The sequence below is a fragment of the Myodes glareolus genome, chromosome 19, assembly GCF_982192425.1.
Source record: "Myodes glareolus chromosome 19, mMyoGla1.1, whole genome shotgun sequence".
In the NCBI taxonomy this organism is placed as follows: Eukaryota; Metazoa; Chordata; class Mammalia; order Rodentia; family Cricetidae; genus Myodes; species Myodes glareolus.
In genome coordinates, this window is record NC_142044.1 from 61,201,674 (window position 1) to 61,216,507 (window position 14,834).

The 14,834-nt window shown below is 46.5% G+C and overlaps 1 protein-coding gene across 12 annotated transcripts; it reads right to left on the minus strand.

Annotated features, from left to right (window-relative positions):
* Window positions 1–469: 469 nt before the first annotated feature.
* Znf641 (zinc finger protein 641) lies at window positions 470–10,536 on the minus strand. Of its 12 annotated transcripts, XM_085678732.2 has the most exons (8): window positions 10,441–10,513; window positions 10,013–10,058; window positions 7,807–8,015; window positions 7,096–7,187; window positions 6,240–6,300; window positions 5,809–5,938; window positions 5,120–5,233; window positions 470–4,272 (listed from the first exon to the last, which is right to left on the minus strand). In XM_085678732.2, exons 2-8 carry the CDS (start codon window positions 10,026–10,028, stop codon window positions 3,518–3,520), a joined length of 1,377 nt encoding a protein of 458 aa, XP_085534858.2. In that variant the 5' UTR covers window positions 10,029–10,058; window positions 10,441–10,513; the 3' UTR covers window positions 470–3,517. The 12 variants fall into 12 exon arrangements, with proteins under 12 accessions (XP_085534858.2, XP_085534866.1, XP_085534860.2 ...); XM_085678740.2 differs by lacking the exon at window positions 6,240–6,300 and having other exon boundaries at window positions 10,441–10,536; XM_085678734.2 differs by lacking the exon at window positions 10,013–10,058 and having other exon boundaries at window positions 7,807–7,992; window positions 10,441–10,524.
* Between the last annotated feature and the right edge of the window lie 4,298 nt (window positions 10,537–14,834).

The window sequence follows — 14,834 nt, forward strand, 5'->3', positions numbered from 1 at the left end:
TTTAAAAAACATCATTGGGGTCAAAGACCACACTTTTAGAAGCACTGTGTGGTAGAGCACACAAGGAAAGATGGGATTTTGTCAGCTCAGTTTCAGCCAGCCCTGTTCAGTGTGATCGGCAGAAGAGGGACAGAGGGAACCTCTAGGTCTGGGGCAGGGTTCACACTGCCCTTGCTGGAGACAGGAAACAGTGGTTTTCTTGTAGGAGTGTTGGGAAGGGAGAAGCTCTGTCCCTAACCATGGCCCCCATACCTCCCCTGTAAGCATAGCATCTCTCTAGCAAGAGACAAATGCTTCCAACTGTGGTTTAGGATACAAAGCGCCTTGAGAAAGCAATACCCTCTGGGCTACAGTGTGCTGTGTAAGGGTTCTCTAGGAGAATGAAAGGAGGCAGATAACAGAATAGTGAAGACATGCCGCAAATGGGGAAGCACAATGGTCTTCTCCGGACAGACCACCCTATTTACAATTTCGCAGAGAGAACAGTGGTACATTTTATTTAAAGGGGTAAGTGCAGGGCTCCGGAAAGGTGACTTGACATTTAAGAGCACTTGTTGCTCTTACAGAACACAGGGATTCCATTCCCAGGACCCACATGGTGGATCACAACCATCCATAATGACATAATGACAGTTCTGGGAGATCCATTGCCTGCGTCTGACTTCCGAGGGCATCAGACACACTTAGTGCACATACATACATTCAGGCAAAACACTCATGCACACAAAACTTTAAAAAGTTATAGAGATAGAGTGGTCATGAGGTACAAGAGTTGAAAGGTGAAAGGCTGAAGCTGTGGGAAGTTTCCTGTAGGGGGGAAAAACAGACCTATTCATTCATTTAATGGCTGCTGCTTGTTTTATTATTCGTCCAAAGGAGGTGGTATTGGACCGAGGTAGACAAGATAAGGAAATGAGAGAAAGGATTGTTCCTTTTGCACAAAGCCCTTGAACTCTACCTGCCTGTCAGCAGGTGCTGTAAGTGCGCCTGCACTTTGGGACTCCACTTCCTATCCCTGCAATGACTAGGGTAGAGACAAGGCTGGAGGTTAAGTGTGGTTGTCACAAGGCATAATTTGATGGGACAGAAGGGAACTTCCGCATGCCCTTAGAACCAGCTGTGTGAGCTGAGCCGTGAGTGTGCTGTGTCCCTAAGAATAGAGGATGGAGTAAGCAGATTCCCATAGCGTACACCCGGCCCTGCCTCATCCCTCCACACCTTCTAGGATTTTAATCCTTAAAATATGTCCCGAATCTTGCCTTGTACTTCTCGATGCAGGCATCTACACAACAACCACGAGTCAGGCAGAGATAAATTCCTTCTGGTTTTTTAGACAGAATCTCATTACATAGCTGTCCCTAACCCAGAACGTAGCAATCCATCTGCTTCTGCCTCCCAAGCGCTGGGATTACAAGTGTGAGACACCACCATGAGCCTTTGAAACGTGTTCTCTTACAGAGGGCATTGCCCAGAACTGACTTAAGTGGGAGATTTTTCTCTTTCTCTTAACACTGACTCCAAACTGACTTTGTTCCTGGGGCCTAGGCTGAGGCCTGCTGGCAAAGGGCTGCTTGTCATTGCTTAATTCATCAGAACACAAGATCAATGCATTCGAGCTCAAGAAGGAAGGCTATTCTCAGCAGTAGGAGCCAGTTAGGGGTGGGGATGCTTAAGTAACCAGGATGCCCAGTCAGCAAAATGACTCTATTTCAATTCCTCTTGAGCCCAGGACCCAAGAGCTCTGTCTGATTCACCCAGATCTTTCTGAGCAGAACCCCCATCAACTAGATTGCTGCAAACCACTTCCTCCTGCTTCTCTGGCTTCTCTGCTTCTGTTGGCTAATTCCAACAGTGTTTGAGAAATGAATATCTTAGGGGAAACAAAAACAGCATAAACCGTGAAGAGAAAAATACCCACTTTTACATACTTTGCTCTTTCCCTCTTTAACTCCAAACTTCTCTTATACAGAAGTTTGTACATTATAAGACTGGTTAGATTGTAAGATTAATACCACCACCAAAATGAAAAACAGTGGCCGACTCATGAGCCAACAGACATGAGAACATTGGTAGGAGCTCTCATGCAGGCAGCTAACCTTAGAGTCAAGAGTCTCGGGGTAAAGCCATTTCCAGAACACAGAGGAACCGTCTCAGAGAGCTCTTTACCCTCACCAGCTGCCAGGCGAAGCCTTTTCCCCTAAAGTCCCTTTTCCCGGGAGAATGAGATGCTCAGCAACAGTTCTTCCCTTTGAAGAAGCTAAGAAAACCCAACAAGACAGATGAAAGTGACTTCTGGTGCTGCTATTCCTGTCCTAATCTTCTAGCACTTAAAACAAGACAAAACTGCACTCAGCACGACCCACTGGCACCTTGCTTGAAGTCAACAAAAAATAGTCTCTTTCCATGTATGTGGGGGGAAATAATTTTCATCATAGAGATTCGGACGTAGATATACAAATCCACAAACATCTACATCCCAAGAATACCGGGGAAAACTTTGTACACAACTTAAGCCACCATTGCACCGTTCAAAAAAAAAAAAAAAACCAGAAATGCATACTGCCCCCACTAGTCTTACCCTAGAACACAATCCTAGAAAACCTCACGTGTCCCGTCTGCCCTGAGCATGCTTTCCACAAAGACCCTTCACACATACACACAGACACCCAATACAAAGGGAAGGCTCTTGAAAGGAATAGTGTTTTCTTCAGCGCCTGGACTACTTGGAGGTGTAAGGTCCTTCCTTTAGCTTTGTAACCTGATCTCTCAGCCGTGTGTGTGTGTGCGCGCATGTGTGTGTGTGTGTGTGTGTGTGTGTGAGAGAGAGAGAGAGAGAGAGAGAGAGAGAGAGAGAGAGAGAGAGAGAGAATAGGGAGTGAAAGGCCACTCTATGTTTTTCAGAGGTAAGGGTGAGAGGCACGTGTAATGATGGGTAAGGATGACAGTCCTATACAACAATGTCTGGTCCCCATGCTTCCGTAGATAAACATGGGGGTTCTGAGTGCCTGGTAACTGTTTCTTTCTTGTTTCCTTGTTGACTTTTAACCCAGTGATGACAGAAATATGTTTCACAGGGTCACCAGTTCTGTGGGGATCTGAAATAGATACTGAGGCCAAATAAATTTAGGAAACATTGTATTAGTAGACACTAATTTGACTGCAGAAGTTCTAAGGGCCCTTGATATACTGACATGGCCTCTTTCCCTCTCTTTGAAGAGGGGATATAATTGGCACACAAGGGTGATATATAAATATTTAGACTCCAACAAAGACTCCAACCAATGAGAACGAATCACCCATCACTAATGGTTCCACTGTTTTCTTGACAGTGGGTTCAAGCTGAATAATCACACACAGATTTTGCACTGTTTCCCAAAATTTTGCCCAAAGAACTCCGTTTTGTACGAACTGGTAAGAAATGCTCTGGCCATCAGGGTCCAGGAGAAGGGCAGCTCTGGCAGTGGCTGCTGAGAGCACCGGCTGAGAGATTTGGCCATAGCCACGGAAGAGACAGATTTCAAAAGGCAGATGTCCCTCTGTCCCAGCTGCTCCCAGGACTCTGTCCCTGGTGGGTCAGCAGGTGCCTGCCCAGGTGGTGCTTGCGGCCAAAGCTCTTCTCACAGCGAGGGCAATGGAAGGGCTTCTCCCCTGTATGAGTCAGCCAGTGTCTCACGAGGTGGTGCCTTCGGCCAAAGCTCTTCCCGCATTCAGTGCACACATGGCACTTTGGCACCGGTGGGGCATGCTGCTGTTTCCCAGCTCCGGGACTCTCTCCGATCTCTTGGCCCTTGTAGGACCTGCCCTCCGCGTGTACTCTCTGGTGGCTAGCCAGATGGGAGTTGCATCGAAAATTCTTGCCACACTCAGAACACCTGCTTGGCTTGTCACGTAGATGGGTTTTCTGGTGCCTAATCAGGTGATGCCTTCGCCCGAAGCTTTTCTCACACTTGAGGCAGCTGTAGGGCCTCTCCCCAGTGTGTGTTTGCTGATGCCTGGCGAGATGGGAGCCCCACACAAACTGTTTCCCACACTGAGGGCACGTATGGGGTTTTAAGAGAGACTCCATCTCAGCACTACCTAGAAGGCTTGAGAAGCTGTCTTCCCGAAGAAAGGGTGGGCTTAGGAGCCTTTCTCTGGGGCCCCTAGGCATGGACTCCCAGCTCCGAGCCTGCCCTGGATTCCAGGGAACAGTATCTTCAGATACACTGGATAACATCCTGGGAGGTTCTGCCTCTAGTTCAGGAGTGTCACCTTCATGTTCGCTTCCATCTCCTATGGGGAAGGAAGAATAGCACTCTTAGAAGGGGAGTCCGAAGATGCGATCCCAGCACTCAGTCCCAGGGAAAGGTGTATGGTGCCAAAGGTTACCCCAGAAGGGCTGGAAGAGCACATGTGAAATCACAAGGTTGGGCAATAGCTCCAGGGATGTTCAAGACCCTGGTCTTAACAGGAAAAGAGTCAAGTTTTCATCTAAGACTCCTTACCTTGTACGTCTTCATTTTGTTCATAAAACAGGAACGCCCCGTGTGTGTGTGTGTGTGTGTGTGTGTGTGTGTGTGTGTGTGTCTTTCTCTCTCTCCTCTCTCTCCCTGTAAGACCAGAATCCTTCTTTTCAGGATAATTATATCCACTCTGGTGTGCATTCAGTAAGTGATAAACACTCTCACTACTATTTTTCTACCAACATTATGTATTTACTACTGTTCATCACGACCAGCCCCTCATCTTCACACCTCCATTTAGACAGAGAGGGAAGGAATGAGGTGTGGTCGTCGCTGGTTAAGTCACCAGCGGTCAGCATCAGTAGATCCATTTAGAAGACATCTATCTCTGCAGTGACTTGGACAGTGACCTACAGAGTCAATAACAACTCTTATCGGATGACTATTATGTTTTGATGCTCTTCTGCAATCAGGGGTTAGCATATCTAGCTGTAATAACTTAGAAATGAGGTCTCACAGGTATGACCTATGATTCAAGCCCATACAGCCTGATGTCAGGGTCTGTCTTCCACACCTTCTGCACCCCAGCCTTGCTTTTGGAAATAAAAGAACTCTGAGCTTTTTGGTTAGAGATACAGTAAAGAAGAGACCACAAGAGAGTATTTCTGGGTCCTCACCTGTATATGTGACCTTCAGGATATCTCTCCCTTCTAAGTCCTGGGGGTCAGGTACCCACTGTTCTTCTCCTCCCTCTAGCTGAGAAAGCATGTCCAGTTTGGGAATCGGAAACCCTGTCCATGAGAGGAAACAGACACACACTAGCTTACTTCAACAGCAATTCTCTATTAATGAACAAAACCATTCCCTAGATTCCTCCTTGGGATACCATGACAGAAGAGTTGGACACAAGCCTCCAGTCACTTCTGTTAGTCCCTCTTTCTTTTTCTAGAAAACCACAAGCTCTTTCCTTAAAAACCAGTTCTCTTCCACTCACATCCTCCCAGGCCATATCCTTCTGGCTGCGACTGGACCTCAGATCCACTGTCAATCCCATGCAGTAGTACCCTTACCTTCCCAGGGGGATGCTCCAGGTCCCAGGGATCTATCTCCAGGTGTCCCTTTCTCTGCTCTCTAAAAAGTCTCAAATTCCCAACCAAGATGAGCTTCAAGTATTCCCTCCATAATTTGGCATTATGTACAGAAAGATCCCTTGCTTCAACTCTTTTAGGCTTAGCCAAACATTCTTTCTTTGGTGGAAGTCTACCTAGACAGAGTCCCTGCCAAGGGCAGATACTATCCAACAGCCCTGGACAGGTGGTCCCACCCTCCCAGGAGAGCCATTCAGGAAGCAGAATGTCCTGCTTACTCAGAGAGACGACAATCCCACAGTTCTCCTGCATGACATATTCTCCATAAAAGTCTGTCTGTGAGGGATCCAGGCTCCGCCACTCCTCCTGGGAGAAGCACAAGGACACATCCTTGATGGTTACCAGTCCCTGAAAAAAGCACAGAGGTTGTCTGTCAGTAGTTGCTCTGATGGAAAATACGATCTTACTATGAAGGGCTGAGATAGTCCAGGAAGGAGGGCGAGAGAGGACCCAGCTAGAGAACTGCCAACAGGTCAGTAGGCAAGACCCACAGCTTTGGTAAAGAGAAAAAGAGTAAAGGAATGAGATCAAGGACTGAGTGAGGATCATGTCCCTAGACGAGGTTCCCGTGTGAGACGTGAGAAGTCAGAGCCGTGACAAAGGCATCACTCCCTCTTTAACTACAGGTGTCTACTAAGTCTCCTCTTACCTCCTCATCCTTTCTCGCAGACTGTACCACAGCCTCCTTCCTCCACTCGACCTTCCCTTCTCTGTCAACACAACATGATATGAACAAAACACGCTGGCTCCCCTGGTATGCTATGATGTCCCATCAGGTGCTGCGGTACAGTGGGTAAGCTCAGAGTCTGGAGCCAAATGACTGTTAGCTCTACTGTTTCTTAGTGGTATTATCCAAACGCCTCCATCTCTCTCTGCCCCGATGTTCTCACAATAAAATGGAATGATTGTGTGGCTCCCATATTACATAGCATATACAAGGTACACAGGAAAAAATGCGTGTGATAAGTTTTCTGCACATGTTGCTATTAGCGATGCTGTTGTCTCTCCTGGCTAGTCTCTAGACTTGTGTTCTCTTCCTGTTTCTTCCTTCTCTTCTTTCCTAAAAGCTCCACAATCTACACACCCGTCTGCTTTATGCTTTCCTTGGACCCTCTCTTCTCACTTCTTCCAGGATTTTTTCTTTTTTTTTTTAAATTTTATTTTTTGCGATAAGGTCTCACCATGCTACACAGACTGGCCCAAAGTTCTTGGGCTTGGGCAACACTTGTGCCTCAGTCTCCCTAGTAACTGGAATTACCGCTGGGCACCATCACACCTGATTACAGATTTTCTTCCCAAAAGAAGACAATTAATTATTCTGAACTCCCCACCCCATCCCACAGATAACATTAAAAGACAATCTACATCCCTTAGAAACACAATCTACTTGGCTATAAGCATACCATTAGTGTTCACAGGAACTAACAAGCCAATGGGATGATGCCAAAGCTATAGAAAGGCAACTGCAGTGACCTCGGGAGAGGACGGGGCCGGGAAGAACTCACCTGAGATCCGGCTGCAAGAAGTGCGGCTGCCATTTCCCAGTCTGCAGTGTTGCCCTCCTGGGGAACTGCAGGAGCCCAGGGTTCAGCCTGAGCTGATAAGGGGAGAGAGGAGCTGTTAGAGATAAACCACCCATCTGTCCCAGCATGCTCTGGGGCCCATTTACCTTCTCAATCTATGCTCCCTGGTAAAAACTCAAATGTATACATAAATCTCTCAACATGTTCTGTAAAGATTTAATGACATTGAATTGGATCAGGCATAGCTTGAATGGATACTGCTGGGTTCTTATCAAGTATCCTACATATTATTGACCATGTTCTAGAATAATAATGAGTCTCTAGCACTTCCTGTGTCTCCCACATCCACTACCATTAACTATGCCCTTGCATGTAGAAGGAACAACTATGGGAGAAACAGAAGAGCCCATTGGCACAGTTAGGGAAGTGCATGGCCCCACTGAGTACTGGACAGCAGGGTCCAGGAAAAACAGGCTGGATCTGGCATTATGTCCTTCAGTCCATGGTCCTTAGAGTTAATTGCTGCTTGGGATGTAGCCCAGTCTGGCCTGGAACTCGTGGCAATCCTCCTACCTTAGCCTCCAAGTAATGAGATTACAACTGCATCCAGCCAGGTTGGGAATTTCTGACACTACTTTTTGAGCAGAGACTAGAAGACTTGTAGTGCTTCCAAAGCACCCTGCATGTCCTCACACTTCTCCTGAAGGGACAGTGGCTCCTCTTCAAGGTCACAGCGAAGGTGCTCCAGCGGCCCTGGTGCCCTTCTCCATGGGCCCTCTTCCTGGTTTCCTCTCTCCATCTGGGGCTCTGCTCCATCCAGATGTACATTTGTTGACTCCCATCCTGCTCCCAGGGCTGCAGGCTGTTCAGAAAGCATTTCTGCAGCAAGCACAGACCGTGACCTGGAACACGTCAAAAGCAGCAACAGAAGGCGGGGGTGGGGGTGGGGTGGAGGTCATTTCAGAGAAGGCTGAGGCTGACAGTGAGAGGAGCCCAGCAGGAGACAAACTCGCAAAACATGATGTTGAGTCAAAACTTTTCTGGAGGAACTGAGGAACTGACCAGCGCCACACAGTCAAGGCGCTGTCGTTTTGGAGACCTCATGTTACAAAGAGTACATCCCTGAGGACTGCAAGAATTTCACTTAAAAATAAAAGAACAATCCCGAAAACCCAGAGGCTATCCGTTACATTTCTATCATTCAAAGTGCAGTGAATGTGGGTGAAAAGCAAGAATGAACGCATCCAACCAAGATGGGAGTGAGCAGACCCAGAGATTCTGTGCCACAAACTGTGATCTCATCAACTGACTTAGACGTCCCACCCAGGGGTGTGACCTGTCATCAGCACCTGTTCAGATTGCATCTCCCGTAAGAAAGACCTCAGCAAAGGGACATGTGACCTATCACTCATATGTAGGAAATGAACAGTGATATAAACATAACAGAAAGACCAGGATCCCGGAGCCTATAGCTGAGGTATAAATACCCAACACAGCCCTAACTAATGAGAGAAGCTGCAGGTCAGTGAGGAGCTAAAGTAATTGGAGAAAGCAGAAAAGAACGAAGCTTGAACAAGAGATGGAAACCAGGGAAGCAGTGTTATTAACACAAACTTTGAGGGGGAATCAACAGCCCCGTGGTCTGAAATACAAAGACACACTTGCTTGACAGGCACCAGTCACAATGCATTATATACGTTCAAGAATGGTATGGAGAAGGCGGGATTTCCTCATTGGAAGAAATTCAAGTCAAGAAAGGGACGGCACACACCGTCAGTGGAAAAGCTAAAAATAATGGACACCGTTTTTGCTTGTCAAGCACAGAAGGCTGAGTAGTCACACCAGCTGTAAACATCTCTATGTATCAAACAGAAGAAACGGGTTCTGGACCCAAGAAAGATATTTAGGTTAGTGTTGTTGTTGTTGTTGTTGTTTTGTTTTGTTGTTGGTTTGTTTTGTTTTGTTTTTAAAGAATCAGTCCTACAGAGCATACGACCAAGTTTGCACTCTTATTTGGACATTTTTAGGACAAGACAGGTCCCATTGGAGAATGACTTTCTGCTTGACAATGTATCCTTGTGATTCTGATACAATACCCAAATAAAAAGGGTCGCCAAAACTCTCCCAAGAGTGGGTCAGAATTTCCGTAGCTACTTTGGCTATCACGTGATCGTTCAATAACCCAGGAGGCTGGAAAAGGCTACAACAGATCTCAGGCCGCTTACTTTCTTGTCTATTTTTCCTTGACAAAAGATTTCTAAGCACAGTGTACAGGAAAAACAAATTCCTCTTTCATCTTTGAAGCCCAAAGATGGCTTTGGGGCCTCGTGGATGCATCCTGGACTAACACCCATAATAATACTAAAACTGGACTAATAGTTTACGTGGTCTCCCTTTCAGAGACTTCTCATGAGAAAGGAAAAAAACTAAAGCGTACTAAGGGGAAACCTCAATTATAGCTCTTCTCTGAATTTCAGCCCCTGTGTCCGTCTCACTTTTAAATGCGCAGGGCACCGATCGCCCTTCATCACCATAAGCCGTCCTTGTTTTTTGGCTGCCTGCGCAAGTACTCCAGCACATTTCACCTGGACACCTGCCTCCAACCCATTTCCCTCTCATGTCCTCAGCAGAAAGGTGCTCCACGGAAGCCTTTCTGAAGAGCCCACTGGGTCGGCTGGACGACGACGGAAAAACCTTTGAAAATGCTGGCAAAACCCGAGCAAAGGAAATCATGGATAACTGTCACCTCTCTGCATTCCCTAAGGTGATCATGGCAGGGCCAGCACCTGAGCTGCAGAATTCACCTGTTTACTCTCCTTCCTTTCCCTAGTTCAAGATGATTCCAAGCCGGCTGGAGCATAGGTTCTTGGGCTTTCCTTCCTGTTGTTTGCTTATGTACCTGGGAGGCTGGGCATCTGCAGAAAGTTTTTTTTTTGCAGCGAGTTCTGTTGGACAGAGAGATAGGGCCCTGGTGTCAAAGAGTGGCCCAAGGGCACAGGGACGTGAGTGGCTCCAGTAGCCCCGCCGCGGGTGTGGCACGGCCTGGGCCCCGAGTCTGCAGCGAGTAAGGTTTCTTCTCTCCGGGTCACAGCACCCCGGGGAGGGTCAGATTTCAGAAGACTCGGGGCGTGGCAAAACCGGAGCGGGCAAAGCGGGGCCAGAAAACAGGTTCCCTCGAGCCGGGACTACAGCAAGTAAGAGAAAGGGTGCCGCGGGCGTCCGCGCGAGTGACAGCAGTGGGACCGGGCACGCAGCATCGAGGCTACCCTCCCCACTGCCAGGCCGGCTCCCTCCCACTTCACCCGCCCGCTCCCCGGCCCCACTCACCCCGGCTCGGCACCTTGTTGCTGCCTCCCGCCTGGCGTGGCCGAGCCCGCGGCCCGCACAGCCAGCGACAGGCGACGGCGGCCAGCGCGGGGCGGGCACAGGAAATCCCGCCGCTTCCGGGGCTCCTTGGTGCTGACGGGGGTGGGCGCGAGTGGTGGGGGACAACTGGACCCGCGCTTGGGTCGCCGCAGCCCCGGGGCGCGCTGCTCCAGGGGTCCCGCCCACAGCCGGTGCCTCCGACCACCCACAGCGCCCGGTTGGCCAAGCGGGCTGGTTCCCTCTGGCTTGCCCTCGCGACAGCCAAGGCCGACCAGAGAGAGCACCGAGGACAGTGGACTCCGAAGGAAGCCTTTTGGCTCCACCAAGATGGTGCTGTGTGAAGGGGGCTGTGCCGCTGCATGGTCTTCTGATCTGAAGAGACATGAGTTGCCAGTGTGCACACCACATCTAGAAGATTTAATTTTTTTTAAAAAAATGTAATAATTAAGCTACGTTAGTTAAGTATGTTAATTTCGCACGTTACAAATGTGACCCGCGCTACATTTCTTCTGGGCATTTCCACCTTAAAGCATTAAGAGCAAAGTGACTGGAGAAGACCAGAAAGGCCTACAAAACAGAACCAGCTAGTAAATGTCACAATGTTTTATCAAACATTATCAAAATCACTCTGCAAAATCTCACTGCTCAGACTTAAAGAATAAATGACTCAAGGCCGAGCATATGTGACAGGCATTCCTTTAATAGGCATTAACTTGCTGTTAAATGTCATTCGTTGTAAATATATGTTGGAAATCAAAGAAAGAACTGTCAGGGGAGGCTTGCGTCAATGGCTATTTGCCATAAACTATAATGTGATTTGTTTCTAAAAAGAATCTACCCTGAGCTAGAAGCGAAGGCAAGTGATTGTGTCTGGGAGGGAGGTTGGAGACTCATGAAATCAGCGGAGGAGCAGAAGGGGAGGATACCAGGCTAGTATTCTACCAGCCGCTCACTGGATGTGTGGGCGTTGAGAGGTTCAGAATGTTCAGCCTCAGCACCAGAGTAGGCTCAGGGGTTCTCACTTAGACACCACGAGAAGCGCTAATTAGTGTGCCTGGACTGGTAAAGGTAAAGAAAGGCCTTTTCATACCGTTTGCAAAGTGCTGTGAGATGGTTGAGACCCGGGGAGGAGGTTCGGCTCTTGGCATTTGTGAAAGGGACCAGGCACCTGTCATCTAGTGTTTCCTGTATCTCAATGACAATTCAGCCGCAGCGCTCTTCCCTCATCTTACCCGTAGACTGGACTATTCGAAGGCCAATTCTGGAAATGTCGTACTCAATTTTCCTTGTACCTGAAATTCATGCATCTGCTTATATGGCCACAACTAAATTTAGTTTGATGTGAAGTGTGGGTGCCTGATAGACTCGAAGCTCCTGATGCGTGGTGGTAAGTTGAACATACCAGAACACCTAAAGCAAACTTTACCTGAAAAGTCTGTTTAGGAGAAGCTGGTAAACATCGTAACAGCCAGGATGCTTGCCTTCCCCCTGGAGGTAGGGGCATTGTGAGATACCATCCTACACCCTAGAAGAAGGAAAGGAAGCAATGTAGGTTTAAATCTAATGAAGTGGAACACAAATATTTAACAAACATCTATTTTATGCCAGGACACTATCTTAAATATCACGGGGAATAAATGTTAAGATGCAATCATATTTGCCCGTGATGATTCTATCTCTTTAACAGTCAAGTGTAAACCCTGTCAAGTGTAGCTATTACTGCTGCATGAGTTCAGGGGTGTGGAGTGAAAGCGGAATGTTAAAAAAAAGAGAGAGAGCCCTGGTCTGAGTTCTAATCTGGTGCCCCGGTCACTGGGACAGTGTCTTATTCTCTTTCACCCTAAGTATATGGAAGCCCAACGCCATGCCACATTATGTGGGGAACAGCGGGCAGAAGTCTCCACCTCTTAATTGTTTCTGGTAGGAGGGTTTAACTACCGACGTTGGAGGCAGGATGTAAGAAGGGCATTGCAGGCAGGAAGGTGCTAATGAGTGTGCTGTGTGCTATGGGAAGGTCACAGACACAGGCGTGTCTGTCTAGAGTAGAAAAGAAATAAAATAGGGAGCTGGTGGAGTGGGACAAGGGTTTTATTTTAATTTGCTATGTCAGGTGATAGTCACTGCCATTACCCATTTGTTTATATGGAAATGATGTCACTATCCATGTGTTTATACCGAAATGATGTATCTCATGGTTCTTAGTATATGCTTCTTCTTCTTCTGGCTCTTATGACTTAGAACCTGACGGTCCCAGTCTGTTATTTGGTGAAGCACTATTTTTAAAAAACTAGATGAAATGTCCTACAGTAGGATTCTAATATGTGGAACACAGAGTTCCATAACCTAACTAAGGAAGTTAACTTAATTAACTAGCCCTAACCCTAATCCTAACCCTAACCCAAAACCTAACCCTAACCCGAACCCCAACATAACCCTACATTCCTTAGAATGTAGCAGTCCTTCCTGGGGAAAGGGAGAGGTCTCAGACATTTAGAGTTCTCAGGAAAACTTTCAAATGTATTAGGAGGTCAGTAGTCTTTGAGCATTAGCCCTGGCTCCTCCATCTTTGAGCATTAGCCCATAAATATTGAGCATTGGGGATTTTTGCAAATTCTTGGTGCCTGTGCTCCTCCACCCTTCAAGCCAAAAGATTCTAGTCTAGAATAGAAACTCTGTGGAATGTTTTTTTGTTTTGTTTTGTTTTGTTTTGTTTTCTCTATAAGATTCTCTTATGAATCAAAGAGACAAATAAGTAAACATTTAAAAGCACCACACGGGAAAAGTTTTATACATCTATGCAAAGTTATTTTGTCAGATTTGTATGCATGCTTCTACCTCTATTTAAGACATTTTATACACTGATACAATTTTAGGATATATTTATCATATTGCAATATACATTTCTACCTCTGGTCAAGATACTTATACTTTGTTTACATTTTGAGGTCATTGTCCTCATTTGCTGCACAGTTGTTAAAGATTGTTTAATATTCTAATATGAAGTCTTAGTCTTTAAGCTATACAGGTATTAAGAATTATAGGTAATAGTCATCTATGTTTGTCATACTTATAGTTAGACTAATCAGGTTCTTTAGATACATAGAGATTGTATTCTACATAGATAGGTAATCATCAACCACTTCAAAGAACTGTAGAATATGGCATTTAAATAACTTAGGGTTCTGTGGATGTGAGATATGATTGCTCCTGGCAGCACCAATCTACTCCTGAAAGAATGTGGAGCACTGAAGACACTCTGCTTGGAGCTTATTTTCTTCTTGGAAAAACTGGCCTTTGGACAAGCCCATACCTCGACCACTAACAAAATACACAGTGTCCAAACTGGACAAGCAGGATACAAGAAAAAAGGCTGCCAAACCTTGCCAAGTTAGGGTAAGATGGTTTTGACAACTTTCCTGTCTCTGAAAATGGTCTGTCAGTTACTCAAGGCCTTAGCCAAAGTTGGTTGCTCCAACATTGCAAATGAGACTTTGGGTGATTGCCCAGGCAGCCAATTGTCTCTGTCACCTACTGAACATTTTGAAAGCTGATTGATTGCACTTCCTGCCTACTCAAGTAATATTATTTTCCTTCTCAGGTCTTTGGTGGGGTTGAAGACAAGATAGTTGTAGTTACTTTCCTCGTATGACTTATTCAAGCCATTTCTATATAACTCTTAAACTCCTTAGGATAAAATAATTATTGAAACATTTAGCCTATGTTTCTTATTTAATATTGTTTATGCTGATTGTAATTCTAATTTTTATACTTGATATCTGTTCTTATTGTATATAGTTTTGTATTGGGTTTGGAACTCTCTTATTTAGACAAAGGGGGAAGGTGATAGGGAACCTCCTTCAGTCAGTGGCCTTTGAGAGACTGGACCAGGTTGGGTATGGCCTTGGGTACCAAAAAGGTGGACATCTTTTTTTCTCTCTCCTCTTTTACCTGGGTGCTGGATTCAGTTCCTGCTCCCCATTTATGAAGAGGACTGTGATCTGTTGTGAGTCCCCCTTAAATAAAGAACCCTTTATTATACTTAGTTCTGAGCTAGTGTGGAATTAATTTATTCACATTCTCCTTCATCCCATGGGGAGTCAACAAAGTCTGTCACTTGAGGCAGAACCAAGGCCCTCCACCCTGTGTCTAGGCTGAACAGAGTATCCCTCCATAGGGAATGGGCTCCAAAGAGCCAGATCATACACTAGGGATAAATACTGGTTGTAGAAGGCCGCAGCCACATTTTCCATCATCAAGATGGCGCTGACATCCGACTTCACCGCCAGGTGAACACATACGTGTTGGTATCTTTCCACTTCTGTGTCCCCGCCTATTCCCGAGGCATCATCTGGGAC

Excerpts from the sequence above, each read along its gene's own strand:
- Znf641 (XM_085678732.2), bottom strand. Across the intron at positions 7,188-7,806 it reads ACTGTCCCTTCAGGAGAAGT|CTCAGGCTGAACCCTGGGCT; the intron begins GTGAGGACATGC and ends TCCCCTTATCAG. Across the intron at positions 4,273-5,119 it reads CCTGAAGGTCACATATACAG|GAGATGGAAGCGAACATGAA; the intron begins GTGAGGACCCAG and ends CCTTCCCCATAG.